Genomic DNA, 19,829 nt, shown 5'->3' on the forward strand with positions numbered 1-19,829 from the left:
CTGTCATGGAAACCCGACGGCGACCCGCGATTTGTTTGCGGGGGCGCCGATCGGGTGACAGAGGGAGCTCCCTCCCTCTGTCAAACACATTAGATGCCGCTGTCACTATTGACAGCGGCATTTAATGGGTTAAACTGCCGCAATCGGAGCGCGCTTTGATTCCGGCAGTTGCAGCAGGAGCCAGGCTGTGTATAACAGCTGTGCTCCTGCCGCTGATCGCGTGGGTACAGTGACAGTACCCGCGCCATCACAGGACGGATATATCCGTCCTCCTGCGCGAACTAGCAGCTGCTGAGGACGTATATATCCGTCCTTCGGCGTTAAGAGGTTAATAGAGAAAATATATTGGAAAATTGAAAACTTTTAATTCTACAAAAACATGACTGAAGTGGACAACCTCTTCAAAAAAAAAACTGATAAGCCTAGTCAACTCTGCATATATTCCTATGGAGGCTTGTCAGAATCCTCAAGACTCCTCTCTATGTGAGAAAATAGAGTCAGGCAGGAAAAAGCCACCTATCTGATTTACTTTCCCTCATGGGAACAGAAGATGCTCAACTATGTATGATAACACCCATTGAAATCAAGTTGGCTGAATATCGTGAAATGGTGAAATCTCCTATTTTCCTAACCTCTCATTGATACAGTGGATATCAAGAGTTATTGCAAGCTCCACATATAGATCCGAAAATAGTACACTATGTATAGCCGGCTTTAGATTGTTGGTGGATCCTGACAAATGTTATCTGTATTGACTAAACAACTTTTTATTTCATATGAGTGTATCTAATATTGTTTTGCCTCAGAAATACTAATTCACAAATGTATCACTACAGTGTTGAACCCTGCACACATTGGCCAAGTCTGCAGCACCTGGGGAAATTTCCACTACAAGACGTTCGATGGAGACATTTACCAGTTCACTGGACCCTGCAACTACGTCTTTTCTTCCAACTGTAAAAAAACCTATGAAGATTTTAATATCCAGATGCGGCGATCTGTTGACACAGAAAAGCCGGGTATATCTTATGTTGTTATAAAGATTGAAGGGCTTGTCATTGAGATGAAGAAAGGAGACATCATGGTGGGAAGAGAAAAGTAAGTCCACAGTTTCAGAAAATAACAAAATAATGACACAAGCCTAAAGATAAAATAGAGAGAGTAAAATGTCTTCTTTTTTTAGAGTCTCCCTTCCATTCAGCCAGTTTGGAGTTCAAATACAGCAAAGCAGTGTCTATGTGAAGGTGTCATCCAAGATTGGGTTTGTTCTCATGTGGAATAATAAAGACGCTCTGAAGGTAAGATATTAAAAAACTAAATTCTAAAATGAATATATAAGCTTTTCATATAGGTCATATTTTGCCACCACTGATGGCGACTTAATGGTAATTTATCACCAACATCAAATTCTTTACCCCCTGAAATAACTTGAAACCTTATCTTCAGATTAAGTTTTTATCGTTCATCTGCAAAAAATTCCTGTAAAATTAAATCTAATTGCAATACTATATCATTTGTTTATTTTCCCGCTTGAATTGTCCCCAAAATACATGAACACGGTATGTGGATTGTGCGGAAATATGAATGGGCTCAGTCAAGATGAGTTTCAAATTGATGGTAAGTCTGATAGTTGACTCTATATCATGTTCATACATTACAGACAATATAGTTTCATAATCAAGCGGAGCTGCTGAATAAGTACAGGAACAATTGCTCTTACATTTTTTTCCCGTTTTTATAGGAGCCATGACATATATGACCAATCCTATTGTCTTATGATGGGTCCACAGGTTTCCATTTTTTTTATTTTACTGCAAACAATACTGCAAAATGCCAGGTTATTTTGGCCCCTAAAGTGACCCTCATTGAAAAGCTGAACCCCCAAAACCCCCCAAAAAAATGCTTCTTTCCAGAGGGAAGGCCCCCACCCCATTTATACTTACATAGTCTCGCAAATCCAAAGATCCATGGAGCTGCTTATATAAAACCAACCCTAAGTCTCCGGAATGGCGGGAACCAGCTAAGTGTAACTTTGAAGCTGGGCCATTCCAGGCAAAAAAAAAACATCAAAGTCCAACAAAGTGATAAGAAAGAAACCACAATTGGAAGTTTATAATAAGGGAATTAGCTTTTATTTTTTTTCGGTACGTTAGACTGCAGGGTACCTAATTTAATGAAAAGCTGAACTTTGGATAAAGTACTGCTGATTATTCAACAGTAAATTCCAGTTTAAAGAGGCTCTGTCACCAGATTTTGCAACCCCTATCTGCTATTGCAGCAGATAGGCGCTGCAATGTAGATTACAGTAACGTTTTTATTTTTAAAAAACGAGCATTTTTGGCCAAGTTATGACCATTTTTGTAGTTATGCAAATGAGGCTTGCAAAAGTCCAAGTGGGTGTGTTTAAAAGTACAAGTCCAAGTGGGTGTGTATTATGTGCGTACATCGGGGCGTTTTTAATACTTGTACTAGCTGGGCGCTCTGATGAGAAGTAACATCCTCTTCTCTTCACAACGCCCAGCTTGTGACAGTGCAGACCTGTGACGTCACTCACAGGTCCTGCATCGTGACGGCCACATCGGCACCAGAGGCTACAGCTGATTCTGCAGCAGCATCAGCGTTTGCAGGTAAGATCGACTTACCTGCAAACGCTGATGCTGCTGCAGAATCAGCTGTAGCCTCTGGTGCCGATGTGGCCGTCACGATGCAGGACCTGTGAGTGACGTCACAGGTCTGCACTGTCACAAGCTGGGCGTTCTGAAGAGAAGAGGATGTTACTTCTCATCAGAGCGCCCAGCTAGTGAAAGTATTAAAAACGCCCCGATGTACGCACATAATACACACCCACTTGGACTTGTACTTTTAAACACACCCACTTGGACTTTTGCAAGCCTCATTTGCATAACTACAAAAATGGTCATAACTTGGCCAAAAATGCTCGTTTTTTTAAAATAAAAACGTTACTGTAATCTACATTGCAGCGCCTATCTGCTGCAATAGCAGATAGGGGTTGCAAAATCTGGTGACAGAGCCTCTTTAAGAAGACATCAGTTTTAGTATTTCTGGCTATTGTAGTTGTTTGGAGCCAACATTACAAGAGCCAACATCACTAAAAACAAATACAGCATTACCAGGAGGCAGATATATTATTCCAGAAAATAAAGTGTCTATTTTCATAGGATGAGATTTGACATCTGGTATGAGAATATGTATAAAGTAAAATAACTTCAAATCAAATCAAATAGAAATGTTCAGTAAGGGATTAATACAGAAATCTGTGCTCCTGAACCTGATCATTGCCTAATGACTAAAATAAGTATTTTTGTAAATGAGATATAGGTTTCACTGGAATTTAATGGGAAGAATATGATAAAACTTGTCATTCTGTACAGATATCCTACTGACTCCTGTGCAATTTGGAAACCTGCAAAAATTGGATTGGCCTATGGAACAATGTGAAGATATAATACCATCTGCTCCAAAAAACTGCAGTGGTCTGGTAAGTCTGAACACATGCTATATTTTATGTTTTTTGTATGGTCTGTTCATATTTCTGGGGGGAATTCCTAGTTCAGGACCTCCCTAGTTCATGAAAGCTGGATCGGAGAATGGGTACAAAGTGCATCCTTCTACCATTGAGGTCAATGGGCACCATGTAATTTTGTCATTTCTCCTGCGGCAATGGTGCATGGGAATTGTGCACTGGCTGCCGGATTGCCTTGCAGATAATTTTTTAAAAGGACCCTTCTAACAAAAAAGGGATTTTCTAAAGCAGACAAACACTTTGACAAATCTAAAATCTGATTGTAATACAGTAAAATTACTGTATCGGTTATTTTTGTTTTGCATTATCAGTTTATATGTGATTGCAGTAGATTGTAGTTAGAGATCAATAATATAAATGACTTAACAAAATTTGACTCTAAGTATTGGGTAAAACATTACTGACTGATCATTTCAATTTTGCCCCCACAGAGGGAGGTTTGTGTCAGCATGCTCTCCAGCCCAGCATTTGGTGACTGTGACATACGTCTCCACAAGAATCTCTACATAGAAGCTTGTATTTCAGATCTCTGTAGCTGTCAATCCTCAACGGATACGTCCTGTTTCTGTGACACTCTGGCTGAGTATTCTCGACAGTGTGCCCATGCTGGTGGAAGACCAAGTAACTGGAGAAAGAAGATGTGCGGTAAATATATTCTTGTATATTTTTAATAGAAACAAGCACATGAAGTATGGCCAAGCATGGTGAAATTCAATCAGATTTAGTTTAGAAGCCAGATGTTTTCCAAGAATTGCCATCCTTACATTGACCGGGGGCATTTTGATTTACAGAGAGGAACTGCCCAATGAATTTAAAGTATGATGAGTGTGGTTCCCCCTGTGCTGACACCTGTTCAAATTCAGAGAGAGCCGTTGTATGTGAAGAACGTTGTGTAGAAGGATCTTCTGTCCACCAGGTAAGATATTTCCTAGGACATCACTCATCTTGATACCGTAATGTCCTTTGCTGAGTAACAGCTCCAATTTTCCTACTCACTTAAATTCCCATTTCAGATGAAATCATACTGCTCGTTGTCTAGCACTAAGATTCAGAGGCCTCGAGACATCACAGTCACAATATCATGCTAGTGATATTGAATCGGGATTGAATCCTTATTTATGATGTAGTTCATGATCATTCATTTTATTACTACTCTATATTTAGTAACACGTCCATCTTGGTACTACAGTTTTCACAAACACGATGACATCACTCATTCCAGTAGACAAATTCAATATCTTCTTTTACATCTATCTACAATAGTAAATGGTTGTGTTTCTTTCAGGAACTGTATTGGATGACGTTAACAACCAAGGCTGTATCCCACTAACCGAATGCTCCTGTACTTACAACAATAGGAAATATGCATTTGGAGAATCCTACAGCAGCAACTGCCATCACTGGTACATAAAAAAGATAATCATCTGAAATGATGGCACTGCCTTACTGTAAAACCTGACATAAACCTCTATTTTACCTTTAGTTGTTCTAAAGTATAGCTATTCTGGTATTCATCATTGTTGTTTTTCTGTTACCTCTTCTCCATTTTAGCACCTGTCAAGGCTGTCAGTGGAGCTGCCAGGCACTACCATGTGCGGGACACTGTTCTTTGGAGGGAGGGTCTCACATCTACACCTATGATGGTGGTCACTATAACTTCCATGGAGATTGTAGTTACATTTTTACAAAGGTACATCCATTTATCGTAATTCTTTTATTTGGTACAGTGCTGAGGCGCATGATCTTTTCTGATTTGATCACCCAAATATTTGTTAACAGAAAATATTTATTTGGATTTTCTTAACACATTCCCAATTAAGTTATGGGACAAGGAATCTGTCAGTATGCCCAAACTCCCATTATAGCTTATGCACAGTTTATAAGACTCATTCTTTACTCAGGCCCAATATACTATTTGAGCTCGATTGGCCATTTTTAAAGCAAGTCTTACTTGCAAGTGGCCACCTAGTGTTATTGAACATCAAACAGGGTATAACTTTCAAACAGAACAGTTCTTGCGACTTCTATGTGTACCCAAAAAACCATGGTGGTGTGGCAAAAATGAAACAATAATTTGTTAAAAGTCAAAATTGACAGTAAAAATGGATTGATTAAAACTCTTACAACTTTGCTGTATGTTTCATATGTTTCCAGTTGTGGACTAAATGGAATTGTATCTTCTTAGGACTGTGTTCAGAGCATGTTTACTGTGCTAGTTGAGCTGAGGAAATGTGGTGTCACCAACACAGAGACCTGCCTAAAAAGTGTTACCCTCTCCCTGGAGAAAGGATTGACTGTGAGTATTGGCCTTTGTTAAATTAAGTTACTCTTTACTTACCCGATGAAATAAATTGAAGCTCCTGGGCTCCAATGCAAAATCAGCTACAACCCTCCCCCCACCTACCATGTGCTATTTATAATACTTGCGCCTTCTTATGTGGCAAAGGAGCCTTTGTGCCCCCTCAGGCACCAAGGCTGGGTGCGCCTGCTATCCTCTGCATCCCCTATGGCTTTACTCCAGCACTTAACCCCAGTTCATTTAAGTGACATATCCAACAATATATATATATACAGCTTTCAGAATTATATAGATTGACATGACTTTTCCTCCAGGTTGTCACAATCAAATCTTCTGGTGCTGTCCTCTTAAATGGAGTCTATGCCCGTGCAGCTCTTGTTACAGGTACAGTATACTCTGTGTAATCTGATGCATGTTGATGTCATTGTTAATTACTCAATTTGACTAATTAGTATGGATCATAGTATGGATCTTCTACTGAAGAGAAGAAATGTAGAATTTCCCTTAAGGCATAGGCAAATAGGTTCTTAAGCACTCATATACTCTGTTACTGTCTAATGACTAAAAACTCCTTCCTGTAGGGTGTTGTTAAGGAAGGTATAATGGAATCATTTTCTGAGATCATTGTCCGGTGGTATAAGTGTTAAAAATGAAGACAAATAAGAGTTAAATTCCAAAAGCTGTTAGAAGAAACTAATAATTTGACAAGAAATGGTGATATAAACTTTGTTTCAAATAATCGAAATTACTCAGTCGCCAACTTTATTGGACTTAATAGTCAAAATTGTAGAATGTCAAATCAATGGGAACGTTAACTTAGACTTTTGTTAATATTTTTACAATCCTAATAAATGATCCAATAATGGAGCAGATGTCTCAATATTGGGAACTTCCTGACTATGGGTCTCTTTATACTGTGCATTACATATTTCCCCTTGATGTTCTTTTGTTTCCCTAATGTAACTTAAATTCTATCACTTCTTTTTCAGAGAGCCTTGCTCTGCTCCAGCCTTCCTCTTTTTACTTAATTGTTAAGAGTTTTAATGGGATCCAGATCCAAATCCAGCTCAACCCTCTTATGCAGATCTCTGTGAGCTTGGACCCTGAGTATCAGGGAGATGCATGTGGTAAGATACTGACTGTTGTCAATTCTCTTTTTTTTTTAGCCACTTTCATTGTTGTTTTAGTCTATTGCATTCTCTCCTACAGCCCTTAGGAGGCTTCTACTTGATAGAGGGATAGTTAGACTTTCCTTCACTTGGGCCAAAGATTTAGCTCAGGACTACTATTCCACCCTTCCCTGCCCTTTATCTAATTAGCCTACCCAAAGCAGTGTAATACGGAGCTTTCATTATATTATTTTTATGTGGAGGGAAGGCATTCTGCTTACTGCCATGATACAGTACCCGAAATCTTAATTTTTTTTGATGAACAGGTCTCTGTGGAGATTTCAACAATATCCGGACGGATGATTTCCGAGCTGTCAGTGGTGCTCTGTAAGGAACAGGTTCCACTTTTGCCAACACATGGAAGAGTCAGACAGACTGTGATGATGTGAAGGATAGTTATGAGAATCCATGCCTACTCAGTGTGGAGATTGGTATGTTGACCTGGAACTTACAGTAAAACCTATGATTGGATCTTATTGTAGAATAGTAAAACTACTTTTCTCATAATCATTTATAAGTAATCAATATACATAGTAACAAGCATCAACAATATTTTTTACTTTGGTTGATTTGAAATGGATACAATTTCATTTTGGTTACTACAGAGAGATTTGCTCTGCACTGGTGTTCTCAGCTCTCAGAAAGTAATGGACCCTTTGCACCATGTCATGCTGCTGTGAATCCAACAGTATACCAAAAGGTAGGTGAAGAATATCTTTAAAGAGGCTCTGTCACCAGATTTTGCAACCCCTATCTGCTATTGCAGCAGATCGGCGCTGCAATGTAGATTACAGTAACGTTTTTATTTTTCAAAAACGAGCATTTTTGGCCAAGTTATGACCATTTTTGTATTTATGCAAATGAGGCTTGCTAAAGTCCAAGTGGGCGTGTATTATGTGCGTACATCTGGGCGTGTTTACTTCTTTTACTAGCTGGGCGTTCTGACGAGAAGTATCATCCACTTCTCTTCACAACGCCCAGCTTCTGGCAGTGCAGAGACACACAGCGTGTTCTCGAGAGATCACGCTGTAACGTCACTTCCTGCCCCAGGTCATGCATCGTGTCGGACGAGCGAGGACACATCGGCACCAGAGGCTACAGTTGATTCTGCAGCAGCATCGGCGTTTGCAGGTAAGTCGATGTAGCTACTTACCTGCAAACGCTGATGCTGCTGCAGAATCAACTGTAGCCTCTGGTGCCGATGTGGCCGACACGATGCAGGACCTGGGGCAGGAAGTGAGCGATGTCACATCGTGATCTCTCGAGAACACGCTGTGTGTCTGCACTGCCAGAAGCTGGGTGTTAACGAACAGAAGTGGATGATGCTGATTCGTCAGAACGCCCAGCTAGTAAAAGAAGTAAAAACGCCCTGATGTAACACATAATACACGCCCAGTTGGACTTTTACTTTAAACACGCCCAGTTATACTTTTGCAAGCCTCATTTGCATAAATACAAAAATGGTCATAACTTGGCCAAAAATGCTCGTTTTTAAAAAATAAAAACGTTACTGTAATCTACATTGCAGCGCCGATCTGCTGCAATAGCAGATAGGGGTTGCAAAATCTGGTGACAGAGCCTCTTTAAGTATACTTTATCAGGGTTTTAAATATTTTTTTTAGATGTTTATTGCTCTGGGCTTATTGCATTGTGCTACTTTTGATTTGTGTATATGGTCTTATTAGTTGGGATTATTTCATTGGCCATCCATAGTCTAGGAATATATAATTTACATACCGTATAGTCAGATACATAGGGTAACAGAACCCAAAATAATGGTTTTGGCAATTACACTCCACAGAACTGTATGTATGACAGCTGTAACTATGAAAAGAGTGAGGACAGTGTATGTGCAGCATTAGCAGCCTATGCTCGGGCCTGCGCCGCTGAGGGAGTGATCCTGGAAGGGTGGAGAGGTGTCATCTGTAGTAAGTATAGGATCTGACCATTTCATTACAGATGTAGTTATAAATTACCTTTCTAGAAAGTAATACTGTACCTTTACTAAGCCTTACAGAACGTAAGCCAGTACACATAACACTGTGCTGCTATGATCATATATATCTAGTCTTAAAGAGGTCATCTTTCCTCACATATCTGTTTTAGTAAATACATGTATTCTTCATGAAATAAAAATTCTTGCGCATCTTTTCTTAGAACTCTACTTTGTGGCGTTCCTCTGTTATTCCTCTTAGAAATTAATTAATAAATTGATAACTGGCTGTTACAAGTTGGGGGGCGTTTCTCTACACAGTCTGACACTGTCCAATCAGTGACAGAGTGAGAGTGTGTAGGGACACACCCCCTTGACCCGAGGAATGGTAACACCCAGTTGTCAATGTATTGAGAAATGCTTAGCAGGAATAACAGAGGAACGGCACAACGAAGACTTCTAAGAAAATATGTTCCAGAATTGTTATTTCATGGGGAATTCACAATTATTAACAATATCATCCTTATTTTAAATTCAAGCTAAAGGTACAAAGAACTGCCTAAAGAACAGCACCTATCAGTACTCCATTAGTGCTTGCCAAAAAACCTGTCGTTCTCTGAGTGAACCCGATCCCAGCTGCAGCTTCAAGTTGCCTACTGTCGATGGCTGCGCTTGCCCAAATGGAACCTTTGTTGATGATAGCGGAGCCTGCGTACCTGATAAGAAATGTCCCTGTTACTACAAGGGATCAATAATGCCACCTGGAGAGGTCGTCTTTGACAATGGGGCTATGTGGTAAGTAAAAGAGTCATGCCAGATTATCACCATATCGTGTTGCAATGAATATGAAGTTTTAATATGCGCGTTACGGCTCTGAATTGTTTTGGCGGATTTGTTGGTTCATCTCAACAGCTTGATGTTGCTTTAGAATTATATTGTTACCATGGCACGCCTGCTTTTCATCATCCCTGATGTTTTTGTAGCAATTTTCCTCCATTGATTTCATGTGAATATTCTATATTTACAATGATATGTATGTATGTTTCATTTCAGCACATGCCAGAGTGGCAGACTGTACTGTGTTGGCAAAACACCAAGTGTTGCAGGTAAATAAATATAAAGAATTGTTTGGGTTCTTGTGGTTGACTTCTGAATAATATTTTACATAGGAATGAATGTGATATTGTAAATTAAAACCATATGTATAAGCATCAAATGGTGCAGTAGCTCTTTTCAGTAGTTACTCCACCACTTCTAATTGTAGAATTGTGTAGTCTCACATCACTCCTTTTTTTTTTTCATAGTGTGCCCTGAAAATATGGTTTATTTCGACTGCACTAAAGCTACAAAGGAAGGAAAAGGAGCCGAGTGTCAGAAGACATGCCAAACGCTGGACATTGAATGTGTAAGTAACTGGGGCGTAACAACTAGCCATGGGTCCCCCAACCCACCATGATCCCTTTCTTTATTGGCAAGTGAGGTCAAGACATAAGAATCTTGAGATTATTTTGGTCTCTACTCTTACTATAATAATAATTCCCAGAAATCTGCATTTCGTTTTTTGCCTCCTCTTTTCCTCAGCCCTTCTATCATCCACAGTAAGTACCACCTCTAAGTGGAAGTCCTAAGTGGCAACCTTAGATGTTATACCCTATAACAGCTGCTATCCTTGCTACCCTGGTACTTACGTCCATGATCCTCACATATAAAATATCAATATGATTGTAACCTTTAAGACAGTCTATCATCCTGAGAAAATAATCAATGCATGCATCTGCTATAGATGACGATGGTGGCGGCCATTGAGAAGACAAATTAAAAAAGTATAGGTGTAGTCTATATACCCCACACAATAATTAGGCATGCAACTATGGCCCCATTTTTGAAAGATTTTCCCCCGGTTATGAAGAAAGCATTACATTGTCTTTCTTGTGCCCACAGTTCAGTATTCAGTGTGCTTCGGGCTGTGTTTGTCCGGATGACCTTGTGCTCAGTAACAATGGTAGTTGTTTTCTTGAGGAAGAGTGTCCATGTGTCCACAACGGTGAAATTTACCAAAGTGAAGAAACCATCCAACAAGACTGTAATACATGGTAAGGAAAATGCTAAAATGACTAAGATCCATTTAATTGTACTGTATATAATGGTTCCATTTTTCACAACAAAACTGTCACAACTGTATATGCAATATACAAAGCAACCACAATGTGGCAGTAGAGACTAATTCATTATTATGCAAACATTTTCCCGGAATTCTTGACATAATAAAAAATAAGAACTCTAACACATGGTATTTGTATATTTTAAAAAGTAAAACTTTTACAATTGAATCATTTTAAATCTTTTTTTAGCACCTGCAGTGATAGAAAGTGGCAGTGTACAAAGAAGGAGTGTCACAGGACCTGTGTTGTATATGGAGAAGGACACTATGTAACCTTTGATGGCAAACGTTTTGATTTTAATGGCGACTGTGAATACACACTGACACAGGTACAGAAAATACATATTGTGCGGAGTTCTGCATAGAGGTACTTTGTGTCAAATTGGTATATTTGTCCCCAGATCTTGAAATTTTTTTAATTAAATTAAGTTTTTTGTACCTATATCCATATATTAATACACTGTACTGTGCTTATCTATAGGATTATTGCTCATACAACTCTGGAAATGGTTCATTCCGAGTCATCACTGAGAACATCCCATGTGGGACAACTGGGGCCACTTGTTCTAAATCTATAAAGGTTTTTCTTGGAGTAAGTTATAAGAAGTTAATTTATTAATGTATAACTCACTTCATTATCAGCAGTTGCACCCCAAATTTATTTTTCTAATTCTTCTGTATTTATCACATAACTTCTCACACTAAAGTTGTTTTAATGGCAAATCCTTATACACTGACACTTATGATTGCAGTGAAAATAGTCTTTTAGAGGGGTGGTCTGATCAATATACATATGATTTAGGCTTATTAACAACTTGTTACTTTGTTGTTACCTTCATTGTATAAGAATTGTTCTAAATGTTTAATGTCTATATTACTCATCAGAACTTTGAACTGAAACTGAGTAAAGGAGACATTGGCACTGAAGTCCCCTACCAAGTCAGGCAGATGGGTATTTACCTTGTGATCGAAGCAAAAAATGGATTGATTCTCATGTGGGTCAAAAAAACTAGTATCTTAATCAAGCTAAGCCCAGAGTTCAAGGTGAGCAATCTCACATATTTTTCAGCCATGTTTTCAATTGTGGTAAAATATAATAAATAATATATATGTTCTGCTACTACCCCATGGTTAAGGGCGTGCATACTATAAAGGCAGCCAATGTAGCTACTAGGGGGCTCTTGGAGAAATGGTCCATTCCTAGTTAGTCGCAACCTCTTTGCTACTGGGAATTTAATATCGGAACATAACTCCCCTCTCCTAAAGAACAGCATTGTTAGAAAAAAAATGTTGTGGGTGAATGGTCCATGTGTCATAAAAAAGGGTATAGGGGCTACAAACAATGTCATAAAATGCATGTCATAACTAGTCTGTTTATTTTAGGGGCATTTCCATTAAAAGGAAATCATTTTCTTCCCAATAGGGACAAGTTTGTGGTCTTTGTGGTAACTACGATGGAAGTGTATCCAAAGATTTTACCACAAGAAGTCAGTCAGTAGTAGTCAATATTCAAGAGTTTGGAAACAGTTGGAAAGCTGCCCCTACATGTCCTGATGCTCTACCCCTAAGGGACCCTTGTCTTGCCAACCCATACCGTCAGACCTGGTCCCAAAAGCACTGCAGCATTATCATGGGCTCCAGCTTCTCCAAGTGTCATTCCAAGGTAAGACAAATATTTGTTTTTTTTGTCTTTATTTTTTTTCATACCATCACAAAGAACAACAATCTTATAACTTTAATAAACTTTTAGGTTGTTCCTACTCCTTACCTTGAGGGATGTGTCCGGGACACATGTGCTTGTGATTCTGGTGGGGACTGTGAGTGCTATTGTACTGCTGTTGCCGCTTATGCTGCTGCTTGTGGTCAAGCAGGAATTTGTGTAGCATGGAGAACCCCTGAGATTTGCCGTAAGTTTTTTCAACCACCATAACAAACAAGTATTCTAGAACTGTAATGGCTCAGGAATCAGTTCATAGCTGAATTTGAAGCTTATTCTTTGTTATGTTTGGGGAGATATGATCTAAATGAAATCTTAATGAACTCTAAAAAGTTTGAAAGTCAAGAAGCTGCATGTTAAGCATAAAAATAAATGTTTTATCGGATTTTATGACCTTTTAACTGGTGCAATGTTGTTATTTCCAGCTCTATTTTGCGACTACTATAACCCTGAAGGCGAGTGTGATTGGCCCTATAAACCCTGTGGAGCTCCTTGTATGAAGACCTGTAGGAACCCAAGTGGCCAGTGCATGAATGACTTACCTGGTTTAGAAGGTAAGCCCATCTGAAATATGCCCTATCTTGTATTAGTCTGGTTTAGTTCTCTCTTCCACCTTTTACATGGACAGTTCACTCTACTAGGTGATTTGTTGAGCTGTTTTCAGTGGTGGGGTTGGTCATTATTACAACTCCTTATCAAAAGACAGCTCCCCATTAATGATCTACTATTTTTCATGGGTCCAGTTGCTTTGGCAATTAGCTGATATCTTCGAGAGAAGCTTCGGAGAGTCGCACAATACACATGGTGCCTATTCAAATGAGTTCTCCAGAGAGCGGGGGCCACGTATGTGGTTCTAACTATGTCTTGCTTTGTTATATTCTATGTTAGGATGTTATCCAAAATGCCCTAAAGAGCGACCTTTTTTTGATGAAGATATTATGAAGTGTGTTACTCAGGCAAATTGTGGGTGTTATGATGAAGATGGCAAACGTTACAATGTTGGAGATATGGTCTCTTCCGACAAGAACTGTGAATCATGGTAATTACCTTTGTTATTTGTATGTAGAACATTTTAGTTCATGAATTGGTTACCATCCTAAAAACACGTATATTTTTCAGTATCTGCACAAAGAAAGGGCGTCGTTGTCAGATGGATGTCAGAGGTAAGTGCTACATTGTGACTATTCATAACATTTATATATTTTTACATTCTAGGAGAATAATCCTAGGCTTAGTTTTGTGCCATGAAATCTTATCCAATCAGGGGGGCCATCTTTTCTTGGATATAACCATAGATGTAGCCATAGGGAGTAAAAAGCTAGCACTCGCACCTGGCTCTGGTGCCTGAGAGGGGTCAAGGTTCCCTCTGCCACATAAGAAGACACCAGTATTATGAACAGCTCATGTTAGGTGAGGGTCCTTTTACAGAGTCTGCATTGCGGCCCTGGAGTTTTAAGTTGCGGCTCTGGGTATAACCTATTTCTGATTATGTGCAATAAAAACTTCTCTATTGCAAAAAATGCTACTTGGTTGACAGTTCAGCAATGTGTTTATGGTCACATTCAAAGCCACATTTTAAAATATATGAATAAACACAATGCACATAAATAATATGTATTTTAAGAATTCCACTGAACTTCATCATTCTTTTTAAATTCACAGCATGTTTCTGTTACTATGGAAATATGAAGTACAACTATGAAGATGTCATCTACAACACTACAGATGGAATCGGTGGATGCATTACAGCCACATGTTCATCCAATGGAACCGTCATTAGAAGCGTCTACCCTTGTGTTCCCACCACCGAGGCTCCCACTACAACCTTCCGTTTTGATACAACCAGTAAAATTCCAATGAATATCACAGCATCATGTATTAAGGGACAAACGGTATTCTCTAAGATTTGTTTTTCTACAATGACTTGAATAATGCTCATATTTGTTATCCTTTCATGCAGTGCTTATTAATTGTATATGTCAACCCCTCCCTGTAATTGAGAAATATTAGGTAAATTATTCCTGATTTAAGTAAGCAAACATTTTACGTTTTATCCAAGTGTTCAAGTCATTCACTAATCTTACTTATCACCTGCTTTATCCATTAATGCTGAAAACTGTCCACTTTTCCAAATCAATGAGGTTCCTACCGCCACGTCTCTGTTACCAACACCATTGAATAGTGCTGTAATCTTGTTTAAAGCTCTGGGCTCTAAAGAGTCGTTCTCCCCAAAACAGAGTGACTGTTCATTTTTCAAGAAAAGTATAAAATAATATTGATTAGGACCCTGAGCTTTATCAGTAAATGTAAAGAATTATTAAAAAATAAATGTACCCAATTCTGTTCTATGATTTATTCGATTTGGGTAGACCCACTCTTTATGCATTTTATAAACTATAAGATGTATGTATATTATATATGCTGCTAATTTACAAAATGTATTTATTTCCTGTACAGAGCCAATGTCATCAACTTCTGTATCCTGCCTCAAAGAAGTGTGCAAGTGGTCAACTTGGTATGATGTCACCTGTCCAAAATATGGAGAAAATGAAGGAGATTTTGAAACCTTGAGAATATCAGAAATAAAGGCTATTCTGTGTGTAGAGTTCCTTCTGAAGTGGAGTGTCGAGCACAAAAATTTCCCAAAATCCCTGTTGAAGACTTGGGCCAGATAATACAATGCAATACATCAGATGGCCTTGTATGTTACAATTGAGATCAATTCTCTCAACTGTGTTTTAATTATGAGATCCGTATTCTCTGCTGTAGCTATGTTCCATGTGGGGAATCTCCTGCCTCTCCAACACCTCTTATAACTTCATCTCCCATCATAACATTCACAACAAAATCCATAAAGACTATGATTACATCATCTATACCACCAAAAGAGACATTAAGTGCAATATCATCAATGACAACCACGCCTAGACCTACACCCACTACAAAATCAGTCCCAGAATCTGCCAAGTCTTCTGCAACAAAACCTCCAGCAACAGCTCACAACCCTCCATGTAAGAAAGAGATGTGCACTTGGACATCATGGCTTGATGTACATTTCCCCAGCACTATTACATCTGATGGAGACTTTGAAACTATAGAGAACATTAGAGCTGCTGGAAACAACATATGCCAAAATCCAGAGGACATTAAGTGTAGAGCTGAGAGATTTCCAAATAAAACTATTGAAGAAGTTGGCCAAGTAGTTACCTGCAATGTCAGTCATGGTCTAATTTTCAATAACGAAGAGCAGATCAAGAATTTTCCCCTTTGTTACAACTACCAAGTACAAATCCTTTGTTGCTCTTTGATAGATTGTGAACTATTTACCACCCATGCTCCTACAACTGCAAAAGCTGACTCAACAAAATATTCAGACACTTCTAAGCTAACAAGAACAACACCACAATTAAAAAAAAACACTAAAATAGAGTCTTATACAACTGAAATCGACTTAACATTTCAGCATTCAAGTAAGTCTAGCACACTGTTCAATGGTTTTCAAACCACTTCAAGCAAAATAAATTGTGTACCTGTCTGTGGGTGGTCTCAGTGGTTTGATGTAAGTTTCCCTGATTCTGACAAAAATGGAGACTTTGAAACTTATAAAGATATTAGAAATTCAGGATTTGAAATCTGCCAAGAGCCTTCTGATATTCAGTGTAGATCTGCTGATGTTCCAGAAATCTCCCTGGAAGAACTTCAACAAAATGTGCAGTGTAACGTCAGTAATGGTCTTGTTTGTCGAAATGAGGAACAAAGTGGCCCATTTCCATATTGTTATAATTATGAAATTCGTGTCTACTGTTGTTCTGGATGCACATCAACAGAGGGCATACCTACATCCACTCAACACCCAATGAGCAGTAACCACGTAACAACATTTCCAAAAGTTACTACTAGTCTTCCTAATACCACAAAGAGCATGATCACATCACTGCATAGCTCACCAAATACTAAATCAACTACAGATTTTAGAAAGTTGTTAACCGATCAAGACGTTCAGATATATACACCAAAGATAACAGAAACAACTAAAGCAATTACTGCACCACTTGAAATGACTACTGAAACTACAAAAAAAATCCCTACACAGGGACCCATTTCAACTACAACTATAAAAGCATCTACCACTTCACAGAATCCTGACGTTACATCAGATCACAAAACTACACCTGGAAAACCAATGACATCTAAAGCAACATCAGAATTCCAAAGGTCAACCACAGAAGCTGAGCAGGAAGAAACCACCTCACACAAAACTGTTTCCATTAAAACCACTAAAATGTATACTGAGACTGGAGAAGTGACATCTGCCTTGAAAACTACGGGTAAGACAACTTCTGCCAAGACAACATCATCCATATTAAGTACTGCAATTCATAAGTCAACCACTGAATCTGAACATGAAGAAGTGACAACTGGAAAGCCTTCTAAAACTACCAAAGTGTCTACAGAATCTAGAGAAGTAACATCAGAACACAAAACTTCATCTGGAGAACCAATGACATCTAAAGCGAGATCTTCAAAAGAAACAACAGCATTCCACAGGTCAACCACAGAAGCTGAGCAAGAAGAACCCACCACAAATAAACCTGTTTCCATCAAAACCACTAAAATGTCTACTGAGACTGGAGAAGTGACATCTGCCTTGAAAACTACTGGTAAAATAACTTCTGCCAAGACAACATCATCCATATTAAGTACTGCAATTTATAAGTCAACCACTGAATCTGAACATGAAGAAGTGACAACTGGAAAGCTTTCTAAAACTACAAAAGTGTCTACAGAATCTGGAGAAGTAACATCACAACACAAACCTTCACCTGGAGAACCAATGACATCTAAAGCAAAATCTCCAAAAGAAACAACAGCATTCCAAAGGTCAACCACAGAAGCTGAGCAAGAAGAAACTACCTCACATAAGCCTGTTACCATCAAAACGACTACAATGTCTACAGAGTCTGGAGTAGTGACATCTGCCTTCAAAACTACTGGTAAGATAACTTCTGCCAAGACAACATCATACATATTAAGTACTGCAATTCATAAGTCAACCACTGAATCTGAACATGAAACTGTGACAACTGGAAAGCCTTCTAAAACTACCAAAGTGTCTACAGAATTTGGAGAAGTAACATTAGACCACTTTACTACACCTGGAAAACCAATGATATCTAAAGCAACATCTCCAAAAGAAACAACAGCATTCCACAGGTCAACCACAGAAGCTGAGCAAGAAGAAACTACCTCACATAAGCCTGTTACCATCAAAACCACTAGTATATCTACAGAGTCTAAAGAAGTAACATCCGCCTTGAAAACTACTGGTAAGATAACTTCTGCCAAGACAACATCATCCATATTAAGTACTGCAATTCATAAGTCAACCACTGAATCTGAACATGAAGATGTGACAACTGGAAAGTCTTCTAAAATTACCAAAGTGTCTACAGAATCTGGGGAAGTAACATCAGATCACAAAACCACACCTGGAAAACCAATGACATCTAAAGCAACATCTCCAAAAGAAACAACAGTATTCCAAAGGTCAAACACAGAAGCTGAGCAAGAAGAAACCACCCCACACAAACCTGTTTCCATCAAAACCACTAAAATGTCTACCGAATCTGGAGAAGTGACATCTGCCTTCAAAACTACTGAAACACCGAAAAAGGCCATACTTACAAATGGACACAGCCAGGTCAGAAACGCTGATGAAAGTGTGAGCAGGTGCTTTAAATAATAATAGCCACTCCCACTAGTCTTGAGGGGAGTGGTGTGTGGTGCATGGGATGTGTAGTAAGAAATAATAAATGAATAGTGTTTGTGCAAGTGTAATACTATAAGTGAAATATAGGGGGCAGTAATGAGTGAAGTGCCTCAATAGAAATAAATGGATAATGGGGTGCAAGTGAGTGAAACATGGAGGGATAGTGTGTACGTCATGAGGCACAACGTGTATAGCCAGGTAGAAGCCTATTTGTGACGCCTTGATAATTCATAGAGCGGGCTACCCTGCTTGCTATGCCAAACAACAACACACCATGCTCTCCCAGCATCAAAGACCCGGCTGTGTCCAAGAGAAGCAAATATACATAATAATGAAAAATACCTGGGGTATTGGTAATCATTTTGGCCAAAAGGACGCAAGCTCGCAATCCACGACAAGGATCCCCAGACTTGAGAGTCCCTAACTCCTAAACTGGAACAGAACGTTCCTGATGCACAAACAGAACCGATAAAAACAAGGGGACATATACAAAAACACCGAAAAAGGCCATACTTACAAATGGACACAGCCAGGTCAGAAACGCTGATGAAAGTGTGAGCAGGTGCTTTAAATAATAATAGCCACTCCCACTAGTCTTGAGGGGAGTGGTGTGTGGTGCATGGGATGTGTAGTAAGAAATAATAAATGAATAGTGTGTGTGCAAGTGTAATACTATAAGTGAAATATAGGGGGCAGTAATGAGTGAAGTGCCTCAATTGAAATAAATGGATAATGGGGTGCAAGTGAGTGAAACATGGAGGGATAGTGTGTACGTCATGAGGCACAACGTGTATAGCCAGGTAGAAGCCTATTTGTGACGCCTTGATAATTCATAGAGCGGGCTACCCTGCTTGCTATGCCAAACAACAACACACCATGCTCTCCCAGCATCAAAGACCCGGCTGTGTCCAAGAGAAGCGAATATACATAATAATGAAAAATACCTGGGGTATTGGTAATCATTTTGGCCAAAAGGACGCAAGCTCGCAATCCACGACAAGGATCCCCAGATTTGCGAGTCCCTAACTCCTAAACTGGAACAGAACGTTCCTGATGCACAAACAGAACCGATAAAAACAAGGGGACATATACAAAAACACCGAAAAAGGCCATACTTACAAATGGACACAGCCAGGTCAGAAACGCTGATGAAGGAGTGAGCAGGTGCTTTAAATAATAATAGCCACTCCCACTGGTCTTGAGGGGAGTGGTGTGTGGTGCATGGGATGTGTAGTA

At 39.1% G+C, this 19,829-nt stretch overlaps 1 protein-coding gene across 1 annotated transcript in view; it reads left to right on the forward strand.

The window, feature by feature from the left end:
• The window catches only part of LOC142660182 (uncharacterized), a 33,504-nt gene that overhangs the window by 1,958 nt on the left and 11,717 nt on the right, over positions 1-19,829 (forward strand). The window contains 30 exon segments of the mRNA XM_075836762.1: positions 837-1,098; positions 1,184-1,296; positions 1,528-1,617; positions 3,393-3,499; positions 3,976-4,189; positions 4,336-4,443; positions 4,446-4,460; positions 4,830-4,947; positions 5,096-5,234; positions 5,730-5,840; positions 6,158-6,227; positions 6,833-6,970; positions 7,279-7,443; positions 7,618-7,712; positions 8,814-8,940; positions 9,485-9,740; positions 9,999-10,051; positions 10,250-10,350; positions 10,887-11,038; positions 11,297-11,435; positions 11,588-11,698; positions 11,992-12,150; positions 12,530-12,769; positions 12,857-13,013; positions 13,249-13,377; positions 13,712-13,862; positions 13,943-13,986; positions 14,486-14,698; positions 15,281-15,388; positions 15,391-18,497. Coding sequence (XP_075692877.1) covers positions 837-1,098; positions 1,184-1,296; positions 1,528-1,617; positions 3,393-3,499; positions 3,976-4,189; positions 4,336-4,443; positions 4,446-4,460; positions 4,830-4,947; positions 5,096-5,234; positions 5,730-5,840; positions 6,158-6,227; positions 6,833-6,970; positions 7,279-7,443; positions 7,618-7,712; positions 8,814-8,940; positions 9,485-9,740; positions 9,999-10,051; positions 10,250-10,350; positions 10,887-11,038; positions 11,297-11,435; positions 11,588-11,698; positions 11,992-12,150; positions 12,530-12,769; positions 12,857-13,013; positions 13,249-13,377; positions 13,712-13,862; positions 13,943-13,986; positions 14,486-14,698; positions 15,281-15,388; positions 15,391-18,497 — 6,992 coding nt within the window.

This window comes from Rhinoderma darwinii, chromosome 9 (genome assembly GCF_050947455.1).
Source record: "Rhinoderma darwinii isolate aRhiDar2 chromosome 9, aRhiDar2.hap1, whole genome shotgun sequence".
NCBI classification, from domain to species: domain Eukaryota; kingdom Metazoa; phylum Chordata; class Amphibia; order Anura; family Rhinodermatidae; genus Rhinoderma; species Rhinoderma darwinii.